This window comes from Bombina bombina, chromosome 8 (genome assembly GCF_027579735.1).
Source record: "Bombina bombina isolate aBomBom1 chromosome 8, aBomBom1.pri, whole genome shotgun sequence".
NCBI lineage: Eukaryota > Metazoa > Chordata > Amphibia > Anura > Bombinatoridae > Bombina > Bombina bombina.
Genome location: NC_069506.1, coordinates 32,998,459 through 33,023,132, shown reverse-complemented (window position 1 = coordinate 33,023,132; position 24,674 = coordinate 32,998,459). Strand labels below are relative to the sequence as shown.

At 37.4% G+C, this 24,674-nt stretch overlaps 1 protein-coding gene across 1 annotated transcript in view; it reads right to left on the bottom strand.

Moving 5' to 3' along the window:
* IGSF21 (immunoglobin superfamily member 21) overlaps window positions 1-24,674 on the bottom strand; it is a 693,767-nt gene that overhangs the window by 555,708 nt on the left and 113,385 nt on the right. The window contains exon 3 of the mRNA XM_053690919.1: window positions 17,718-17,839. Within this exon, the coding sequence (XP_053546894.1) occupies window positions 17,718-17,839 (122 nt within the window). The remainder of the gene's footprint in view (window positions 1-17,717; window positions 17,840-24,674) is intronic.

Below are 24,674 nucleotides of genomic sequence, written 5' to 3'. Positions count from 1 at the left end.
TGTTGGTGTGTTTACTTTTAAGTTAAGTTAATTATAATTAAGTGGTTCAGTTAAGTTATATTATTAATTGTTATTTATGGACAGTTACTCAGGACAATAGGGCATTTAGTCCTTTATAATAATTGTGGCTGATTCTTTAGATAAAAGAGCTCTTGAAGGACATTATATAAAAGTCGGGAATTGATAATAATAGTTTGTTTCTATTTTTGTCAGTGTATTTCTGCAGCAGTATTTAACCAATCACAGCAAAAAAACATTTGTACTCTTATTGGTTGACAGTGGTGAGTATGTAGTCATGGTGACACACTGCTCATGGGTTGCTTCACCAAGGAGCTATATCTGTGTTGCCTCACTTGTGAGACATCCAGAAATAGCATGATGATCTTGCCGCATGTCACAAGTATCACCACTCTGCACCTCTAAACAAATGATACATAGGGTATATGGTCCGTAAGGACCAAACCTGCAGTGATGTACCCTGCACAACATTTGTCCTTAAGGGGTTAAAGCTCTTTGCTGTGAATAAAAACATTGCAAAGAGACAGCATTTGAATAATATAAAATGCCACCGAAATAGAATGTTTTATTTTTACACTAGAACGTCCCTTTAAGAGCCTGTATAAATTACTAAATATATAAAAGATGTAATGCAGAGAGTAGAGATAATCTGAATAACCCCAAATGTATTTAGAGCACATAGGTGATAAGATGTGCAAAGGATTTGGAAGGCAGATAGCTGGATACTCTGTTGATGTGCTTTTTCAAGCTGAGGTTTTGTTCGCATTGGTAAGAGCTGCCCCATACAGATGCCCTCCAGAGATTCCAGCCACGGCCTCATCTGCACTTTGGTTATATTCCCACTGCTTGGTATTTATATCAACAAAAATGGGTCAAGTAGCCAAATCCGTCCCTCGTTCCTTTTGAATATTCCACCCCCTGTACATTCTGTCTCCGGTCTCAAAAAATAGTGTCACAGAATGCCCACAACAGCCTCAAGCTTCCTGGAGGGGACTCACAGATTGCTCATTGACTTAGACACTTAGTGTCATTGAAACCACTGAAGAGATTCCATGGCACTGTCTAATACTACGATCCTTCTAGAAATAACAGTATTTCTGTACAAGAAATAAAGAGATATGTATATTATGTAAAACACCATGATATTGCACCCCTTGTCTGCAGTATTTGCACAATGACATAGAAAAGGACTAGATAGCTCATATAGGACTAGATTATGAATAAATCGCAAATTAACGCTCTTGCTTGAGCGCTAATTTTGCTAGAATGAAGGTTTTTGCACTCATCTATTTGCCCTCATATTACGAGTTGATAGTAAACTGTTTTCGCTCTAGCGGCAACCCAACGAGTGCAAAAATATGAAGTTAGAATATTGCGTGCATGTTCACGTATTCCCCCATAGAAATCCATGGACAAAAAAAAGGTGGAAAAACACCCCACTCTTGCGCAAAAATGTTTGCATATTAACATTTGCGCTAACCCAATCGCATATTCCAATATGCGCAAGCCCGGTCGCATATTCCAGTATGTAAAAGTCAGATTGCATATTCCAATATGCACTAGCCCGACATGAAAATATGTATTTATGTGATTTTTGTGTATATATGTCTGTAAATACATATATACACATATGTACACATATATAGACATATATACAGTATCTCACAAAAGTGAGTACACCCCTCACATTTGTGTAAATATTTTATTATATCTTTTCATGTGACAACACTGAAGAAATAACACTTTTCTACAAGGTAAAGTAGTGAGTGTATAGCCTGTATAACAGTGTAAATTTGCTGTCCCCTCAAAATAACTCAACACACAGACATTAATGCCTAAACCGTTGGCAACAAAAGTGAGTACACCCCTAATTGGAAATGTCCAAAATGGGCCAAAAGTGTCAATATTTTGTGTGGCCACCATTATTTTCCAGCACTGCCATAACCCTCTTAAACATGGAGTTCACTAGAGCTTCATAGGTTGCCACTGGAGTCCTCTTCCACTCCTCCATGATGACATCACGGAGCTGGTGGATATTAGAGACCTTGCGCTCCTCCACCTTTCATTTGAGGATGCCCCACAGATGCTCAATAGGGTTAAAGTCTAGAGACATGCTTGGCCAGTCCATCACCTTTACCCTCAACTTCTTTAGCAAGGCAGTGGTCGTCTTGGAGGTGTGTTTGAGGTCATTATCCTGTTGGAATACTGCCCTGCAACCCAGTCTCTGAAGGGAGGGGATAATGCTCTGCTTCAGTATGTCACAGTACATGTTAGCATTCATGGTTCCCTCAATGAACTCCCCAGTGCCAGCAGAACTCATGCAGCCCCAGACCATGACACTCCCACCACCATGCTTGACTGTAGGCAAGACACACTTGTCTTTGTACTCCTCACCTGGTTGCCGCCACACACGCTTGAAACCATCTGAACCAAATAAGTTTATCTTGGTCTCATCGGACCACAGGACATGGTTCCAGTAATCCATGTCCTTAGTCTGCTTGTCTTCAGCAAACTGTTTGCTGGCTTTCTTGTGCATCATCTTTAGAAGAGGCTTCCTTCTGGAAAGACAGCCATGCAGACCAATTTGATGCAGTGTGCGGCGTATGGTCTGAGCACTGAGAGGCTGACCCCCCCACCCCTTCAACCTCTGCAGCAATGCTGGCAGCACTCATACGTCTATTTCACCAAAGAGAACCTTTGGATATGAGGCTGATCATGTGCACTCAACTTCTTTGGTCAACTATGGCGAGGCCTGTTCTGAGTGGAACCTGTCCTGTGAAACTGCTGTATGGTCTTGTCTACCATGCTGCAGCTCAGTTTCAGGGTCTTGGCAATCTTCTTATAGCCTAGGCCATCTTTATGTAGAGCAACAATTCTTTTTTTCAGATCCTCAGAGAGTTCTTTGCCATGAGGTGCCATTTTGAACTTCCATTGACCAGTATGAGAGAGTGTGAGAGTGATAACACCAATGCTCCCCATTCACACCTGAGACCTTGTAACACTAACGAGTCACATGACACCGGGGAGGGAAAATGGCTAATTTGGCCGAATTTGGACATTTCCACTTAGGGGTGTACTCACTTTTGTTGTCAACGGTTTAGACATTAATGGCTGTGTGTTGAGTTATTTTGAGGGGACAGTAAATTTACACTGTTATACAGGCTGTACACTCACTACTTTACATTGTAGCAATGTGTGCTTTCTTCAGTGTTGTCACATGAAAAGATATAAAAAAAATATTTTAAAAAATGTGAGGGGTGTACTCACGTTAGTGAGATACTGTATATATATATATATATTTATATATATATATATATATATATATATATATATATATATATATATATACTGTATATATATCTGTAGATATGTATATGTATGTATCCCTAGGTTAAAGCCCTTTGGCTGCTTTATTTTTTCTAACACCTGAGATCTCATATCTTTAAACCCGTATAAGTTTTTTGTGCAATATTTTTTTAAAAATATTTTTATTAGATGTTTTTATTATGAGTGTAACTGTACTTTGTAATGTATTTTTTTATGTGCTTTGTGCAACTTTTTTGTTTCACGTAACAGTTAACCAGCTTTGAGGATGCGGTAATCATTGTAGCGTGCGCTAAACCTCCTATTAGCGAGGCCCTTGGATCTGTAAAGAAGGGCTGGGATTAGCGCGGCTCCTCAGCATGCTTTTAGGTAATTATTTTACATTTAATGGAAACTAATGTATACATTTCATTAGTATATATTCGTTTTCTTTAAATGTATTTAGTGCATTTGTTCAGATATCTGTCTCGTGAAAACAAATGAATATTCGTATTTTCATTATGAGTATGTATTCGTAACGAAACCAGTGCACAAGCCTAACATGTGCATCTACTGCTAAATAATCAGGGGCCAATCAAGGAAATTAACATGCCGTAGAGGAACATAGCAATGAGAGATAACAAACAAACTATAACCTTGTTCTACCTGGACCATCACATTTCACAAACACTCTCTTCTCTTCTCATTCACTTTACATTATACATTGAGTCTGTCTCTCCCGTTCTATGTCCATCTCTCCTGCTGTTTCTACTCTCTGTTGGAATGCAAGAATTTCTAAATATCTTCATTTAAATGTAAATTTGGCCTTCTTCCTTTCATTCCAATCTAACTATATTGCTGCCAGTATTACCCTGCACTCCATGCCTTAATGCAACATTTACTTGGGCTTTAATTTCATTCACTTTCTTTGTTCAGTAACTTTCCTGTTATTTGCATATTCAACTCTGTGCTTTCCGCTGCCGTCCTGTCAGTTCTGTTTTATATTATGCCCATCATAAAGCTGTACAGCGCTCTTCATGTGAGATTTATATGCAAGTTTTCAGTAGTACCTTTAGAGTTTAGCAAGTTTTCACCCCAAATATCCGTTCTGTTTATTATAACCTTCTACCTGAAAGTGAGGCAATATGGGGAGTTGCAGCTGTAAACAAACTGGGAATGACAAAAACAAGGGCCACATGCCACCTTCTGCCTACCTTGTATTATACGGTTGCTACTGATGCTGCCTTCTCGTACATTGACCTTTCCTTTGCATGTAACTGCCTGGCTTCTGTGTAAGTATAACAGCCAGGCTCACTACGCTCATCACTTTGTTCCTTGCAAATCATGACACTCAGAGGAGCATCACCACCACCTGCAAAAGGTAAAGGGCTGCAGGTGTCATGTATCTGATCTGAAATCTCATCTCATCTGGCAAGATTGGTGCTATAGGAGCCTTATGGTATGGGGTCTCAGTTGGGTACAAAGCTGTTAAGAATAGGTGGCGATAGTAAGCGCTGAATAGCTTAAAAGGCTGGAAACTAAATTCTGGCGAATAATTTATTCCATATACATTCAAATTTAAAATTACAGGTAAAATGTTAAAACACAATGTTCATATAGAAATACAGTAAAATTCTATTCATGGATCCATGAAATATTCCAGGAGTTGTGTAACTGGCTACTTTAGTTATACAAAACCTTGAATGTAGCTATCTCCAAAGTTCATATGTGTGTTTGGGATAGATTAATAAGTCGGTTACCTGACTTTGAAGTTCTGGATATGGTTCTATTGTCAGTGGATGAAAAAAACGTGTGGACTGTGGTTCAGATCAAAACAGTGTGATGTGTAACAATAAACAATAAACAATATGTCAACTTTCAAATAAACATTAAAATCTCAGCACATGTTGGTGTAAAAACATTCGTTCAAACTTCAATACAAAATTAAAAAAATAATGCAATAATCAAAGGCGTGTGAGATCCGTTACCGGACCAAGTGGAGGAGGGGCTGTGAAAGAACGTGACGTTGATGCAAAAGTAGGTGTTTAACCCCAAAGGAATGTGAATCCACACTAGCGCTAGTGAAAAAATTAAAAAAGAAAAAAAGAAAAAAATATATAAAAAATATATATAAAAAATATAAAAAGATATATATATATAGTTCAATGTAGATCAATCTTAATGTCTTCCAAGTTTTGTGTAGGTGTAACCATATGTTCTGGTGGTGTATGAATCGACACCAAAATGTTACTTTTAGATAAATGTTAAATCCAGTGTGAAAAAAGTAGCATTAAGTGAAAAATGGGAGACAGATAAAAAATGTGAGACAGATGAAAATAATGTGTATCTTCGAAAATAAATGAATAATCCCCTTGAAAAATAAAACAAAAATATCCGCAATCCGAGAGTGTAAAATTACGTAAAAAAGATAAAAAAAATCTTGATGGGCAAAAGTCTTAATTGGCAGAGATTCTATATGGGTGCTCCTAAACACAGAGCCGCTTCAGCACCCTAGGTGCCAGATCCGGAGGTGGTAGTTACCAACTGGTAAGTGATATTGTTAGTGTCTATGATGGAAGTCCATATAGTATATATAGAAATATTGTTCATAAAGCCAATATCACAAAAATATAAAAATATAGAAAGATGAAAAGCCTGAAAGAGAAAAAAAGAAACAATAGTGCAACACTGTATATAAGGGACAATAGTGGTATAAGAATCAAGCTCACCAGTATGTCTGTCAACGCGTTTCGGCCACGATTTGGCCTTTCTCAAGACTATACTGAATTTGTGTGGACTGGGAGCTTATAAAGCCTAGATGTGGGATTGTTTGTGGGCGGTTTTGGCGCCAAACTTTGAGAGGGGAATCCCCTTCCTGTTTGCCTCAAAGCATCTCTGGGAAATGTACAAGTATTATCTTAGTCTAATTTTCATCATAGTTTTCTATCTTCTTATATCAGTATTGGTTATATGATATAGTGCAAATTATCAGAAAAAAAAATTATTTTAAAAAATGTGTCCCGGATCTATAACATACGTAATGCCGTTAGGGCTCTAAGTTAAACTTCTACCGTATTATAAAGTATAAATCTTTATCAAGTATGTTACATCTTACAGTGTATTCCTTTCTTCGGAATAAAGAATGTGGGGGCTAGTATTTGGATTTCGATCGCTTAGTTTGTTTTTGTTGGGAGAAAATTGATATTTCAGAACCGGATGTAACGGCTCCCGTGTTGCTGTCTGGTGTATGTAGTTCTATCATGGGCTTCCGGTTTGTTGTTCTATTACTGCTACTACTATGTGTAGCTTACGGATGTTATAAATTATGAGTAAATCTACTTTCTTGTGTGAGGGGATATAGTGGCTGACACTTGGATTTTGATAACATAGTTCATTATTGTAAAAAAGGAAAATTTCAGAACCGGATGTGACGGCTCCCATGTTGCTATCTGGTATATGTAGTCTAATGTGGATTTCCGGTTTTACCCATTGCTCCATTGATGTTACTGCTGTGTGCAGCTCACAAATGTTATAAATAATGAGTGAATCTATTCTCCTGTGTAAGCTTTCTCTCCTATGTCAACCTAAAAAATATATTTAAAATATTTAAAATATTTAAAAAATATTTGTATATTTATATATTTAGTTTCTCCGTTTTTCTTCGGTAATTTCATAATTGGATATCTTCTTATGTTTGTATGTTAACTCGTAAGTGAGAGAGTCTCTCTGATAATTAGGGTGTACCTATGTGGTTCCTCAGCTATGTGTGAGCTCATTGTTAACTTAGTTACATTAATGTCACTGGTTTGGAGTTATGAGAATAGTGTTTTTAGAATAAATATCTATGTGGTTGTGTCTAAGTCTAGGATACGCCCAGTTTGGGTCTCTGTATACAACATTAGTCTAATGGTAGTTTTGGCAGCTACGTTTATAGTGAATAAAGTCCCTATTGATTTTATTGAGATGTACCTTAGTTTTTTCTTTTTATGACATACCTGATTGTTACATTACTTAATGGTCGTGGTGTGTGTGATAAGTCCGATCTTGACACCACTTAACGATCATGATGTGTGTCCGGGTATAATCCCAACTTTAAGTGTGTATGTTAGCTTCTATAATTTGTTCTTAACAGAGGGCTGATACTGTGTTCAGGATAGATGATTCTAATATTCGGAATAATTCTTTTAAGTATATTTGAACTGTATGACTGGGACGTGTGTGTGAAAACATATGTGAACCTATACGTACATAAGTCAACAAATAGGTCTTCATATTCATATCTATGGGGAATAGTTTGGATATATTCTCTAAATGTATCGTCATGATTGGTTTTATTTTATTTTAATTTATTTCATGTTATTTCATAATCCCATTTTCCGGATTATGAGCTATATGTATGGATCTGTTATCAATCGTGTAGTCAGAGGCCCACTGGCTTTCACTACTAAATCTCTAGATGGAAAGGCTATCTGGCTTTTGGTTCTTGGTAACTGATTTAAGGGATACTCTTATTATAGAAGATGGACCTACTGCCTAAATTAATGGCAGTTGGTTTTATGATTCTCTTCTTTTATAGAAGGGAACTCTCTGTTGTTTGGATCTACCTGAGGATCTTGGCTAGTGCAGAGTAAGAAGATGAGCAAGGTCTTCCTTGTGATTTAGACCTTTGGGGAAAAGGCAATCCAGCATAAATATCCATTTGGATTCATTATATAAAAGTTTCTGCTCGTGGTTCCCTCCCCGCCAGTTTCTTCTGACTTTCTGTATTCCAAAGAAACTAAAATCCTTCATATTCCCCTTGTGGATGGTCGCAAAGTGTTTGTATAGTGGGGTGTCTACTTTTCCCTTTTATATACAGAGGATATTCTCCCTCATCCTATCCTTAAGGGCTCTTGATGTTTGCCCTATGTACTGGAGACCACAGGAGCAGGAGATTAGATATATGACGTTCTTGTCGCTGCATCTGATCAGGTCTCTGATCTTATATTTCTCATTTCTGTGATGTGAAGAAAACGTCTCAGTTTTTTGCCCATTCTTACATGCCTTGCAGCTCGGGCATGGGAAGAATCCTCTGATGTTTTTGCCACGATGGTCAGTGGTAAAGTTGGTGTTCCCTTTTCTTGGGATACTGGGTGCTATCATACATTTTAGATTTTTCGTTTTTCTGTAGATAAATTTGGGATTGGGAACTAACTTCTCCCCAATTATGTCGTCTTCTTTCAGTATCGCCCAATGATTCCTGATGATATTTTCTAGAATATATCTATTCTCGCAAAACTCGGTTATCATCGGTACGTCAATTACATTATCATTCCACATTATTCCTGGTTTTGTTTTATAACCTAAAAGGTTCTTCCTGTCGACCTTGCTAACTTCCTTGATCTTTTCATCTAGGGTGTCTTTGTTGTATCCTCTCTCGAGGAATCGTTGTTTCAGTATTTGTGACTGCTTGGTCCATTGCTCTGTGGTAGAGCAATTTTTCTTTACCCTTAGGAATTGCCCTTTAGGTATGTTGGACTTCCAGGTGGGGTGATGACAGCTCTTATTATGGACATAATTGTTACAATCAACCTCCTTGAAGAAGGTTGATGTCTCAATCAGTCCATCTTTTATTTCTATTCTTAGGTCCAGGAAATCTAATCTTTCTTGGCTATATTGATATGTAAACTTCAGGTTCATCTCATTTTGGTTCATTACTTTTAAAGTGTGTAGCAAGTCTTCCAATGTTCCACTCCAGATCAGAAAGATGTCATCTATGTATCTGGGAGTATAGAACCAGGTCCGCGCCAGCTGGGCATGAGTCCCAAAAGATGTTCTCCCATTGTCCCATATACAGGTTCGCGTAGCTTGGCGCGAACCTGGTCCCCATAGCTGTTCCACACTTTTGTTTGTAAAACTTGTTGTTGCAGAAGTAGTTATGGTTCAATATAAAATCAATGCTGTTCAAAACAAATTTCCTTTGTTCATCTGGTATGTCCTGGTCTTTCATTAGAAATGTATTGACTGCCTTTAATCCCAAGTCATGTGGGATGCTCTTGTAGAGTGACGTCACGTCACATGTGGCCATTATGTAGTTCTTCTTCCAGGTGATGTCATTCAGTAGTGCCAGAATTTGGGTCGAGTCTCTCAGGTATGATGGTAATGCAATAACATGTTTCTGTAAAATTTTATCAACATATTCTGATAGATTACATGTTAGAGACCCTATCCCAGATATAATCTGCCTACCTAGCGGATTATCTAGGGATTTGTGGACTTTCGGTAGTTGGTAAAAAACCGGAGTTCTTGGATGTGCTATTTTTATATAATCATATTCCTTCTCACTTAGTACACCTTGGGTTTTTGCTTCTCTTCTTAAGGCCTTTTTATAAACTTTAGCGCTCGGTACGCATACCTAAGTACAAAGCTGTTAAAGTGTGGGCTAGTCACCTATGATATTTCATTTACTGTATATTGTGGGCATATTGAAGATTGCAGGTGTCATGCATCTGATCAGAGGTCTCACTTGAGAATATAACTTGCATAATAGGGGCCGCAGAGAACACATAACTGATCTGAGTATCCACAGCTGGCATAATGATGGCTGTAAGGGAAACTCATCTGATATGAGGTCTTACTTGGGCATAAAGCCTGAATAATGGGGGCTGCAGGAACACACAACTGATGAGAAGTCTCACTTGAACCTACAGCTGTCATAATGATAGATGCAGGGGAAATACCTCTGATCTTAAATCTTATTTGGGCATAGAGCTTGCATAATAGATTGCAAGTTGAGCGCAAAAGGTCCCGAGAGCGCGCTTCCATTGGCTCCAATGGGAGTCTCGTTTTCATTCTGTAAGACACAGCATGAGAACTAGCGCTGCGAAGGGGGTAAGTTGTGCAGTGATGGGCAGCAAATATAAATATATGCATATATATTGATGTATTTGTATGTGTATATACACATATTAACAGTTAAATACATATGTTTTTAAGCATATACAGTACATATACTGTATATTTACAGAGAACACACAGTCCCCATAGACCGCAATGTAAAGGCACTTTTCAGTGCCGATTGTTTTCTAACACCCCACACCCACCAACTTTAGCCGCCAAAAAATGCTTTGTGCAGTTATTAAAAAAATTTTTTTTTTTTACTTAAGTCACACTATTACTAATTTTGGGGGCAATTGGGGGACATGTATAAAATTAACCAGCTTGTAATGGCTGGTTATTTATCGTACACCTGTAAACGTACGAATTTGCCCATTTGTGGGTGTGCATGCGATAAATTAGCGCTCCACTTGTGATCTAGCCCAAAGTATTTTAGGTTTTACTTGAACACACAGCTGGCATAATGGTGGCTGCATGTTAACATATCTGATCTGAGGGATCACTTGAGCAGACAACTTTTGTAATATGGGCTGCAGGGGCTACATAACTAATCTGAGGTCTTACTTGAATATGCAGCTGGCATAATGTTGGCTGCAGGGGCTACATAACTAATCTGAGGTCTCACTTGAATATGCAGCTGGCATAATGTTGGCTGCAGGGGCCACACATTGGTCTGTGGTATTAATTGAACATTCAGCTGGCACAATGCGGGCTGCAAGGGAAACACATCTGATCTGAGGTCGCAGACATGTTTTTTACATAATAGAAACTGCTTTGTATTTATTCTCTTACTAGGAAATATAGATGGCATAACTGATGCTGCAATGTATCTGATCTGTGGTGTCAACTGAGCATGTAGTTGGCATAATAAAATATATAAACTAAACATACTAAGCCCAAATACTGAGTAAATGAATGTGTACTTATTTTGTGTGATTGGTCTATCTATGCAACCAATCAGGTGCTACAATGGGCGAGTCATGGGAAAACCTATAGGAAGTGTACAGTAGTTAAACAAGAAAAAATGTGTGAGAGCACCTGTGTGTGTGCTCAGCTGTTCAGATCAGTACTGTTACTTTTTAATGTTTTATGGTATACATTTTCCTATTCTCACTCACAAACAGTGGAAAGTTATACTGGGGTGCAGGAGTACAACAATTCCTTATCTCTGCACACCTGTAGGGATGCTTGGACTAGTGTGAAAATTGCCCCGCTCTGTCATTGTCCCTTCATGCTACACATCAAACTGAAAAGCCTCAACCCCAGACCACCTAGAAAAACCCGAACAGCATAGCCATACCCCCTGATACCCACAACTCCCTCTCATACTTCCCTGATTCTATCCATGAGATACACATTGCTCATATAGGCCTCCCTGAGTTTACCCCTCCCAAGATTTATTTTCTGGAACCGCCACTGCTCACAAGACACATTTGTTTAAGTGCATGTGAGTATGAAACATTATTTTCTATAATTTTACTTTTATTTTAACATTTAATAATGCGTTGTGCCTTCAAAAATGAGAACTGTTTACAGTAAGCCATAGCACAGATAAAATGCTACGGCGTAATGTTCTTAATATTTAGCAGATATACAGCATCCTCATAAGATATAATGATCATTCTATTAAACTAAATTAGCACTCTTTGTCATATTTTATAAAGGACTTTGTACACCAATATATAAAAAAGAAACCATACATTTTAAAGCTGTATATTTGGTGAAATAAAAGTATAAACATGTCTATATCCCTATAGTTTACTAAATGTGCTGCATACATGAAAGATATCTCAGCAGATGTGCTTTACATTAACAAGATAAGATATATGTGACAACCATATAATTCCCTGCAAAAAGCACAAATACCATATGAGTCCTAGATGAATAAATAACATTGGCCAATCATTAATTACTATCATATTGTTTACATATTTTTCATGTTACCATGTAAATAATAATTTATTTTAATCTGCTATATGTTGTATATCTATTTATATTTTGCATGGCCATTTCTCTATTTAAGCTTGTGAAATATACAATTATTTTTATTAACCTTTTTGCTGCCAAATAGGACTGTAATATATGTATATATTCACAAATGTATGTATTTTTATATGTATATATTTTTATTTTTGTAGGTCCAGTTGAGTATGCGCTCCCAGTGTTTCTGGTACCTATGCACATGTATCTTCCAAAAATTATAAGCAATAATAGAATCTAAAAGTAGCATACTCTGTGCTACCTTTGCAAGTACCAGTGAATCAGCTAATTGGCTGAACTAACATTATCCTTTTATGGAACAATATTTGGAAAATGATGAGCATGCTCATTTGAGGCACATTTTAATTGCACAGAATCCTAGAAAGGCTATAAACTGGATACTATTATTAGTTTATTATTATTGTTATTATTATTATTATTATTATTATTATTATTATTAGTATTAGTATTATTATTATTATTATTATTATTATTATTATTATTAAAGGGACACTACTAAACACAAACTGAAAACTATTGTTCATGATTATAAACGTTCATATATAAAAATATTTTTGCAATGAAAACTGCAGATTTATTTTGTTAAATGAGTATATTGATTTATGTTTATTCTTTTAAACAAAAGAATCCTTGTTAACAATCATCAAACTAATATTCAGATATAGCACAAACTCTGTTTGCAAATGTGCAGTCTGGGGTAGCCAGCACTCTTGTATTCCCTTAAAGGGACAGTCTACACCAGAATTTGTATTGTTTTAAAAGATAGATAATCCCTTATTACCCATTTCCCAGTTTTGCATAACCAACACAGTTATATTAATATACTTTTAACCTCTGTGATTATCTTGTATGTAAGCCTCTGCAAACTGCCCTTTATTTCAGTTCTCTTGCCAGACTTGCAGTTTAGCCAATCAGTGCCTGCTCCCAGATAACTTCACGTGCACAAGCACAGTGTTATCTATATGAAATACATGAACTAACACCCTCTAGTGGTGAAAAACTGATAAAATGCATTCTGAAAAGAGGTGGCCTTCAAGGTCTAAGAAATTAGCATATGAACCGCCTAGGTTAAGCTTTCAACTAAGAATACCAAGAGAACAAAGCAAAATTGGTGATAAAAGTAAATTGGAAAATTGTTTAAAATGACATGCTCTATCTGAATCATAAAAGTTTATTTTGGCCTAGACTGTCCCTTTAAGGAGGTTTAGCACTGATTCAACTTGGTTAGAATAATTTGCCTATCATGATTGTCTGACAATCCCCCTTTTAAAAAGCATGTGACACCATAGAAGCTTAGGGAGGGAGGGGAAGTAAACAAAAGCTCACATAAACTGCCTTAAAGTATTAACCCAATCCTCCTTGGGAGAAAATGAAACAAACACATTTTTTTAGATGTATTTACAACATAAGGCTGCAATATAAATAATGAATGTACCTGTATATTGCAGTAATGTTTCACTTGCAATAATGAACCATTTTATGCATTGTTGAAATGTCAAGTTTAATGGCCTTTTAATAATAATAATAATAATAAAAATAATATTTTTGTGGGTTTTTTTTAATTATAGGTCCCTTTAACGGAGAGCTGATAATGCAGAGGGACACTGCGGAGGGGTTTAAAATGAATTATCCTGCACAAGACAAACTAGCTAAAATACTACATTCTTACAGCTTATCAAATAAAGTCACAAACATGACACAGAGCTCAGATGGCTCTAGAGAATGAAATAAGTGCATTTTTATCTTTGAAATGATAAAAAAAATCTGCCTCACAACAGCAGACAGACTTTGTGTACCCTAAGGATCCACCAAAAAATGACTTTTATCCCTTCCTTTCATCTCTATAATTCTCTCCCTATTTAACTCTCTCTATCTCCCTCCGAGTTATAATGTTCCATCTTCCTTCTCTTCCACCCTATAGATTGACGAAGAACAGGATTGCAGTTAGGCATTAACCTGTTAATTTAATGAGTTTGCACTCAGAGTGTTACAAGCTGCGTGTGACCTTGAGAAACATTGTATGGATCTGCTACAAAACAAATCATAACACACACTTATTTCCACCGTGTTATGGCAAGTAAGGATCATTAGAGATTTGCAGATAATTCTCCGGTGACTAGGAGCATGTGATAAACAGAGAATAGGAATGAAACCGATTGTGGTCAAATGCAAAACCATCCTTTTCATGATTGGGTCATAAAACCACTACAGCAATAAAATATTTATTAACTTGGGCTAGTAGAGATATTAAAATCTCTTAACAATTTACAGATGTAATTAGAAAAGCATTGTTTTCTGAAAAAGCCTTTACTGCAACAGCTGCAGTGCAAAGCGATGTGTTAGGGCGGACTCTTGGGTCTGACACAGTGAACCCAATCAGAAATCATTGAAAGGCTGGAAACATATAAATGATAGCATTTATTCTTTACTCTAAAAGAAGGAGGGGGTCTTAGTTGAATTTTGTTTGCAGGGGGGTCATTTCCTCCTTCCTTTCCCCTCTCTCCAGACAAATTGTATTATTATATTATATTGTTAAATTGTTGGGGGGAGGGGGGAGTTTAATTTCTGAATTGTCATGATTTTTTAACATTTGATTTGGAACTTAAATGGATATTGCACTATAAAATGTTCTCTCCTTTAAAATGTCCTCAATGATCCATTAGGTTTGTTACTTTATTAAACAAAAAGTTTCTTTAACTTTATTTTGCAGTTTTCAAATAGATTAGTTTGCCTGTTGAAACCGTTACCTTTACTGAAAATGACAATACTGCAGTATTGTCTACAGACAAGCTGTGCTGGCAAGAGGCAGCAGAAGAAAGCAACCTCCAAATGAGGATGGGAGAGAGAAAGGGAGTCATACTCATTTGAAAGGGCATTCTTGCAGCAGCTTTCAATACAGTTAAGGGTTATCAATTGTTTGCTAAGTACATTGTCCCTTTGAACTGTTGCATTAACATAAGTTAATTTATGTTAATTTAATGTATATGTGTATAATGTGTGTAATATTTGTATTGTGCGTGTGTGTACTGTATGTGTGTGTAGTACATGTAGGGGCCTATCTATCAAGCTCCGAATGGAGCTTGATGCCCCGTGTTTCTGGCGAGCCTGCAGGCTCACCAGAAACAGCAGTTATGAAGCAGCGGTCACAAAGACCGCTGCTTCATAACCTGTCCGCCTGCTCTGAGCAGGCGGACAGACATCGCCGCAATTCAACCTGATCGAGTACGATCGGGTTGATTGACACCCCCTGCTGGCGGCCAAATGGCCGCGAGTCTGCCAGGGGTGGCGTTGCACCAGCAGCTCTTGTGAGCTACTGGTGCAATGCTGAATACGGAGAGCGTATTGCTCTCTGTATTCAGTGAGGTCTGGCGGACCTGATCCGCACTGTCGGATCAGGTCCGCCAGACTTTCATAAATAGGGGCCGTAGTGTGTATACTGTGTTTGTGTACTGTATGTGTGTGTAGTGCATGTAGTGTGTATTCTGTGTTTTTGTGTGTACTGTATGTGTGCCTAGTGCATGTAGTGTGTATACTGTGTGAGTGTGTATACTGTATGTGTGCCTAGTGCATGTAGTGTGTATACTGTGTGTGTGTGTATACTGTATGTGTGCCTAGTGCATGTAGTGTGTATACTGTGTGTGTGTGTGTATACGGTATGTGTGCCTAGTGCATGTAGTGTGTATACTGTGTGTGTGTGTATACGGTATGTGTGCCTAGTGCATGTAGTGTGTATACTGTGCGTGTGTGTGTACTATATGTGTGCGTAGTGCATGTAGTGAGTATGCTGTGTGTGTACTGTATGTGTGCCTAGTGCACAAAGTGTGTGTACTGTGTGTAAGTTTACTGTATGTAGTGCATGTAGTGTGTATACTGTGTTTGTGTGTGTACAGTATGTGTGCCTAATGCATGTAGTGTGTATACTGTGATTGTGTGTGTACTGTATGTGTGCCTAGGGCATGTAGTGTTTATACTGTGTTTGTTTGTGTGTGTACTGTATGTGTGCCTAGTGCATGTAGTGTGTATACTGTGTTTGTGTGTACTGTATGTGTGCCTAGTGCATGTAGTGTGTATACTGTGTTTGTGTGTACTGTATGTGTGCCTAGTGCATGTAGTGTGTATGCTGTGTTTTTGTGTGTACTGTATGTGTGCCTAGTGCATGTAGTCTGTATACTGTGTTTGTGTGTGTACTGTATGTGTGTCTAGTGCATGTAGTGTGTATACTGTGTTTGTGTGCGTAGTGTAAGCATGCCTAGTGCAAGTAATGTGTATACTGTGTATACAGCATGTGTACTGTATATGTGTATAGTAAATGTTGTGTGTATACTGTGTATACTGTGTTTGTGTACTGTATGTGTGCGTAGTGCATGTAGTGTGTATACTGTGTGTGCAGTGTGTGCACTGTATGTATGCGTAGTGCATGTAGTACGTATACTGTGTGTGCAGTGTGTGTACTGTATGTGTGCCTAGTGCATGTAGTGTGTATACTGTGTGTGTGTACTGTATGTGTGCCTAGTGCATATAGTGTGTATACTGTGTGTGTGTACTGTATGTGTGCCTAGTGCATATAGTGTGTATACTGTGTGTGTGTACTGTATGTGTGCCTAGTGCATGTAGTGTGTATACTGTGTATACTGTCTTTGTGTACTGTATGTGTGCGTAGTGCATGTAGTGTGTATGCTGTATGTGTGTGTGTACTGTATGTGTGCCTAGTGCATGTAGTGTGTATACTGTGTGTGTGTGTGTACTGTATGTGTGCCTAGTGCATATAGTGTGTATACTGTGTGTTTGTGTGTACTGTATGTGTGCCTAATGCATGTAGTGTGTATGCTGTGTGTGTACTGTATGTGTGCCTAGTGCATGTAGTGTGTATACTGTGTGTGTGTGTACTGTATGTGTGCCTAATGCATATAGTGTGTATACTGTTTGTGTGTGTGTGTGTGTACTGTATGTGTGCCTAGTGCATGTAGTGTGTATACTGTGTATACTGTCTGTGTACTGTATGTGTGCGTAGTGCATGTAGTGTGTATACTGTGTGTACAGTGTGTGTACTGTATGTGTGCCTAGTGCATGTAGTGTGTATACTGTGTATACTGTCTGTGTACTGTATGTGTGCGTAGTGCATGTAGTGTGTATACTGTGTGTACAGTGTGTGTACTGTATGTGTGCCTAGTGCATGTAGTGTGTATACTGTGTATACTGTCTGTGTACTGTATGTGTGCGTAGTGCATGTAGTGTGTATACTGTGTGTACAGTGTGTGTACTGTATGTGTGCCTAGTGCAAGTGATGTGTATACCGCATGTACAGTGTGTATATTGTATGTGTCTGTTCTTCATGTAATCTGTACTGTGTGTACAGTGTATATCTTCTATATCTATTTACAGTACATATAAACACCCACATACACATATGAATTTAGAGTATTGCTAATGAGCTATGTCACACAATTGAAATACCCAATGCCCTGTATTACATCTGTCACCATTAAATCTAGACAAGTGTTTGCAGGTTGCCGACTTACCGCACAGTTGACTGATATAGCAGATCCTCTCGCTTGCGGTAATTCTCCATGTGAGAATAATTGGTAGAAAACATGGCATCAAACGTGAAGATCTTCTGTTTAATAGTTCCTCCATCTGTCACCTGATGAAAGATCATATGAACACATTATATCCCACAAGGTAGTAATACATTCAGGCTGACAGCTGATATTTCGCATCCCAGGCTTTCAGTCGATCACACACACAAATAGCGTCCAGATTTCCATACCAGGGCACTAAACATTCAAATGGACAGGGTTTTGCTGTGCTAGGCTGCTCTAGGCTGTCATGTAAGGAGCTTAGACACTTGCAAGTGACATATTGCAACATAGATAGAAAACAAACCTTGTGAAAATGCTTTATTTATTTATTTAATAGCAAATATTACAGCTAATCACCAATGCAACAAAATAAAATAATCCACTAGGTGACAAAAAAATGTCTATTTGGATATTGTCAGCTGTAGTATCATTATTAAAGGGACAGTCTACACCAGATTTTTTATTCTTAAAAAAATAGTTAATCCCTTTATTACCCATTTCCCAGTTTTGCATAACAAACATATATATTAATATACTTTTTACCTCTGTGATTACCTTCTATCTAAGCCTCTGCAGACTGCCCTCTTATTTTAGTTCTTTTGACAGACATGTATTTTAGCCAATTAGTGCTGACTCCTAGGTAACATCATGTGTGTGAGCACGTTATCTATATTGCACACATGAACACCCTCTAGCTGTACAAACTATCAAAATGCCCTGTGCTAAGAGGCGGCCTTCAAGGGCTTAGAAATTAGCATATGAGCCTACCTAGGTTTAGCTTTCTACTAAAAATAAAAAAGGAACAAAGCAAATTTGATTATAAAAGTAAATTGGAAAGTTGTTTAAAATGACATGCCCTATGCCCTATTTGAATCATGAACGTTTAATTTTGACTAGATTGTCCCTTTAAATTAAAGGGAAAAACAAACAAACTGTGGATTAGATTACAATAGGAGTGCAGGGTGCGTTATCTCGCACTTGGTTCTACACTGAAAATAATGCAAATCTGGTAATACAAGTAGATGGTAAAAAATATTAACCAGAAAATCTTAATATAGCTGATCATTTTTAGAGCACCCTTTAGTTTTAATGGATAGAGCAGAGACTTTTGGAGACCTGCTGAAAGCCATTATTGTTTGGTAGTTTACTTAACAAAACACATGAAAATTATTTGGAAGTGAAGAATTAAAGGGACATGCTATATAACTCAAAGGTGTTTACTGTATGTAAATGTGCGTAATACTTGTATATATGTGTGTTTGTATCTGTGTATATATATGTGTGTGTGTGTGTGTGTGTATATATATATGTGTGTGTGTGTGTGTGTATGTATGTATGTATGTATGTATGTATGTATATATATATATACAATATACAATATACAGTATACAGTATACAGTATATATACAGTATATATATATATATATATATATATATATATATATATATACACACAACAGCAATTTAAAATATGGGGAGGCGAAAAGTGAGTTTAAAATCCTCCACTAAATACAAAATGTAAAGAAAATAACTAATTGTATAAACCATTTACAAATCTAGACAAGTCAGAAGACTTGCTTTTACCCCAGAAACTCTCTGAATACACTGTTTCCAATGCAGCAAAGGATTCTGGGTGAGATATGCAAATGAGGTTCACAATGACTCACTTTTTTACTTCTAGCCTGCTTTTTAAGGCAGACTTTCCTTTACGCCATAGCATCGCCGCATTACACAGCTTCTAAGCTTAGCTAGGGGTAGTACAGTGATTCAGACCAATCCCAGGACAGCTGTTTTGTGGTTATATATATGTGTGTGTGAGACCAATAAAAATATTTTGTACATGGAGGGGCATGCATTTAAAATGTAAAATATTTTCTCATGAAAAAAAGTATAATATTCAGCTTGTTTAAATTAGTATGGAAACTATAAGGAACTGTATGTTTGTGTACAGGTAATAGCTGGGGATCAAATGCTCACTGGCTGATAAGAACGTATCCCACAGCTCTATTGGTTGACAGAGACAAACAAATGTATTAATTTATACAAAAATACAATATAAACCATATGAATTTTTAAACATCTATCTATCATCTATCAATCTATATATCTATCAATCATTTATCTATCTATCTATCTATCTATCATCTATCTATCTATCTATCTATCTATCTATCTATCTATCTATCTATCTATCTATATATGTCTATCTATCTATGTATCTCTATTGTTCAGTGTATGTATAATGTATATGTTTTTGTGTGAGGTGTGTGTGTGCCTCTATCTGCATATATGTGCTGTTGTGTGTGTTTATATATGTGTGTGTCTGTATATGCATATGTGTGAGTTTTAAATACTGATACATAATTTGATTTTTAAATATTTAGGGTCAGACTACGAGTGGAGCGTAAACAGTTGTGCGTGAGGGATATCAGGTTTCAGAGTTCATTTGCGCACAAGTTAAATTGCGTTCATATTACAAGTTGAAAGTAAATGCAATCGCTTGAGTTCAATTGAAGTTAATGCTTGTCGGGTTACGCGTCCTCAGAGTTGTGGTTAACTGTTTCGCGAAAAAAAAGTGTTTCACAAAACACATCAAAAATACATTACACAATACAGTTGCACTCATAACACCATTTAATAAAAATTATATAAAAATTAAATTGCTCAAAAAAGTTATAAGGGCTCAGGTGTTAGAAAACAAAAGACAGGCAAAGGGGTTTAACATTGAGATACATACATATACATCTCTAAAGATGTATATGTATGAATATATACTGTGTATATATATATATATATATATATATATATATATACCTATGTATGTTTACATTTGTATTTATGTATTAATATGTGTGTATATATGTATTTACAGACATATATATATATATATATATATATATATTATATCTGTCTATATATATATATATATATATATATATATACACATATATATACAGGGAGTGCAGAATTATTAGGCAAATGAGTATTTTGACCACATCATCCACTTTATGCATGTTGTCTTACTCCAAGCTGTATAGGCTCGAAAGCCTACTACCAATTAAGCATATTAGGTGATGTGCATCTCTGTAATGAGAAGGGGTGTGGTCTAATGACATCAACACCCTATATCAGGTGTGCATAATTATTAGGCAACTTCCTTTCCTTTGGCAAAATGGGTCAAAAGAAGGACTTGACAGGCTCAGAAAAGTCAAAAATAGTGAGATATCTTGCAGAGGGATGCAGCACTCTTAAAATTGCAAAACGTCTGAAGCGTGATCATCGAACAATCAAGCGTTTCATTCAAAATAGTCAACAGGGTCGCAAGAAGCGTGTGGAAAAACCAAGGCGCAAAATAACTGCCCATGAACTGAGAAAAGTCAAGCGTGCAGCTGCCAAGATGCCACTTGCCACCAGTTTGGCCATATTTCAGAGCTGCAACATCACTGGAGTGCCCAAAAGCACAAGGTGTGCAATACTCAGAGACATGGCCAAGGTAAGAAAGGCTGAAAGACGACCACCACTGAACAAGACACACAAGCTGAAACGTCAAGACTGGGTCAAGAAATATCTCAAGACTGATTTTTCTAAGGTTTTATGGACTGATGAAATGAGAGTGAGTCTTGATGGGCCAGATGGATGGGCCCGTGGCTGGATTGGTAAAGGGCAGAGAGCTCCAGTCCGACTTAGACGCCAGTAAGGTGGAGGTGGAGTACTGGTTTGGGCTGGTATCATCAAAGATGAGCTTGTGGGGCCTTTTCGGGTTGAGGATGGAGTCAAGCTCAACTCCCAGTCCTACTGCCAGTTTCTGGAAGACACCTTCTTCAAGCAGTGGTACAGGAAGAAGTCTGCATCCTTCAAGAAAAACATGATTTTCATGCAGGACAATGCTCCATCACACGCGTCCAAGTACTCCACAGCGTGGCTGGCAAGAAAGGGTATAAAAGAAGAAAATCTAATGACATGGCCTCCTTGTTCATCTGATCTGAACGCCATTGAGAACCTGTGGTCCATCATCAAATGTGAGATTTACAAGGAGGGAAAACAGTACACCTCTCTGAACAGTGTCTGGGAGGCTGTGGTTGCTGCTGCACGCAATGTTGATGGTGAACAGATCAAAACACTGACAGAATCCATGGATGGCAGGCTTTTGAGTGTCCTTGCAAAGAAAGGTGGCTATATTGGTCACTGATTTGTTTTTGTTTTGTTTTTGAATGTCAGATATGTATATTTGTGAATGTTGAGATGTTATATTGGTTTCACTGGTAAAAATAAATAATTGAAATGGGTATATATTTGTTTTTTGTTAAGTTGCCTAATAATTATGCACAGTAATAGTCACCTGCACACACAGATATCCCCCTAAAATAGCTAAACTAAAAACAAACTAAAAACTACTTCCAAAACTATTCAGCTTTGATATTAATGAGTTTTTTGGGTTCATTGAGAACATGGTTGTTCAATAATAAAATTAATCCTCAAAAATACAACTTGCCTAATAATTCTGCACTCCCTGTATATATATATGTTTAGGCAATATTCATATTTAATAAAGTGTTAAACTATATATTTACTCTAAATATTTCACATTCCAATGATCTTCACATGGGGAATTTGTTCTAAGGGGTCAATTTATCAAATGTCAGGCAGACATGATTCGCTGTAGCAAATCATGTCCGATAGACTTGCTAAATGCAGAGTCAGCAATCCGCCACTAGCAGGGGGTGCCAATCATCCAATCGGATTGTGATGATTGCAGTTCGCCACCTAAAAGGTGGCAGACACGTTAAGGAGCAGCGGTCTTACGACCACTACTTCTTGACTTATGTTTACAGCTAGCAGGAAACTACAGGCGGAGAAAACAGCATCCACTGCTTATTAAATCTCCCCCTAAGTATTTGTAAATAGATATTCCTATATATATATATATATATATATCTGTATATGTCTATACCTATATATATATATATATATATATATATATATATTTATCTCTCTCTATATATATATATATATTTATATATATAGTACTAAAACAAATCATATATATATACCTAGATAGATTTTTTTCAACTTTTTGCGCTCCATTGAAGTCTGTGGAGCATATCTATCAAGCTCCGTATGGCTCGCCAGAAACACCAGTTATGATGCAGCGATCTAAAGACCGCTGCTCCATAACCTGTCCACCTGCTCTGAGGAGGTGGACAGACATCGCCGCAATTCAACCCAATCGAATACGATCGGTTTAATTAACACCCCCCTGTTAGCGGCCGCAGATCTGCAGGGGGCAGCGTTGCATCAGCAGTTCACAAGAGCTGCTGGTGCAATGCTGAATGCGGAGAGCGTATTGATCTCCGCATTCAGCGAGGTCTGTCGGACATGATCCGCATAGGCCCCTATGGATGAATATGTTAACACAGTTGTGATATCTAATTTCTGCTTTTTGAGCGCATCAGGTTAGTGTGCAAGCAAAAACTTTTTACTTTCAACTTGTAATACATGTGCAACCCGACGTGCGCAAAAAGCTTACTTCTAGCGGAGTTACCACACGAGCGGGAGCATTAAATAGGACTCCACTCTTAATCTTGCCCTTAATGAGGAATCACATTATGGTTTTAGTCCTTTTTACATGCAGCATGGCTGCTAGCAGAACCACCCTAAGGGGTCTATTTATGATAGTGCGGACGGACATGTTACGATGTAGTGTATTATGTCCGCCGCACATCGATAAATGCCGACAGCATACGCTGTAAGCATTTATAATTGCACCAGCAGTTCTTGTGAACTGCTGGTGCAATGCCGCCCCCTGCAGATTCGCTGCCGCTAGCAGGGGGTGTCAATCAACCCAATTGTATTCGATCGGGTTGATTTCTGTCCGCCGCCTCAGAGCATGCGGACAGGTTATGGAGCAGAAACACGGTCCTTCGAGCTCCATACGGAACTTGATAAATAGGCCCCTAAGTAAAGGGACTTTATACATTTAAAATGATTTTACCTAAATCTTATTAACATTTATTTTTATTTACTTTTTTTTTTAAATAGGAGCTATATACTGAAATGTATATTGCCTTACGCCAGAGAAATTGTTTAGTTTGATAATTAGCTGTCGCCAATCACTTGAAGTTGTATACTAAAATAATTTGAATACCTTAGGATGAAAAAGCAATGTAAATTAGATATGTGCAATTCGGTTCGGTTCGATTCGGAAATTCGGAAAATTCGCAAAATTCGGCGATTCGGATTGAACCGAATTTCCGAATTAAAATTCTGCCGAATTTTCCTAATCGAACCGAATTAATTTTAATCGATTCATAAATTCGGATGGCCATTGGATTACACTAGTATTGTACAGTATGTTAGGTTAACACCTAATATACAGTATAATACTAGTCTAATCCCACCTAACACTTACCGAAATGCCGAATTTCCGAACTGAATCAAACCGAATCGAACCGAATCAAACCGAATTTCTTCGAATCCGAATGAATCCGAAACAAATCTGAAACGAATCGATTCAGAATTTTCCAAATTCGAATCAATCCGAACCGAACTTCGAAAAATTCAGAATCGATCCAAACCGAACCGAACCAAATTTTTTCGCCATGCACATGTCTAATGTAAATAATATAAACAACATCTGGAATTTTTCAATAAAAGCCTTGGGGTGGAGAAAACCAGAATTCATGAATTTGGCTGAGATGCATTATAATTCTTGAAGTTTGCTGGGCATGAGATGCATGAAAAGTTTAATAAAAAAAAAATACTTGAACCAATTACCATAGTCAGTGGCAGCTTTGTATATATGTGTTTTTAGGGGCAGCCCATAAGGGGGGGTGCTTCTAAAATACATAGCCTGAGAGAAGCCTGTTGGTTGGACATAGAATAAAGCTGTATATGCAG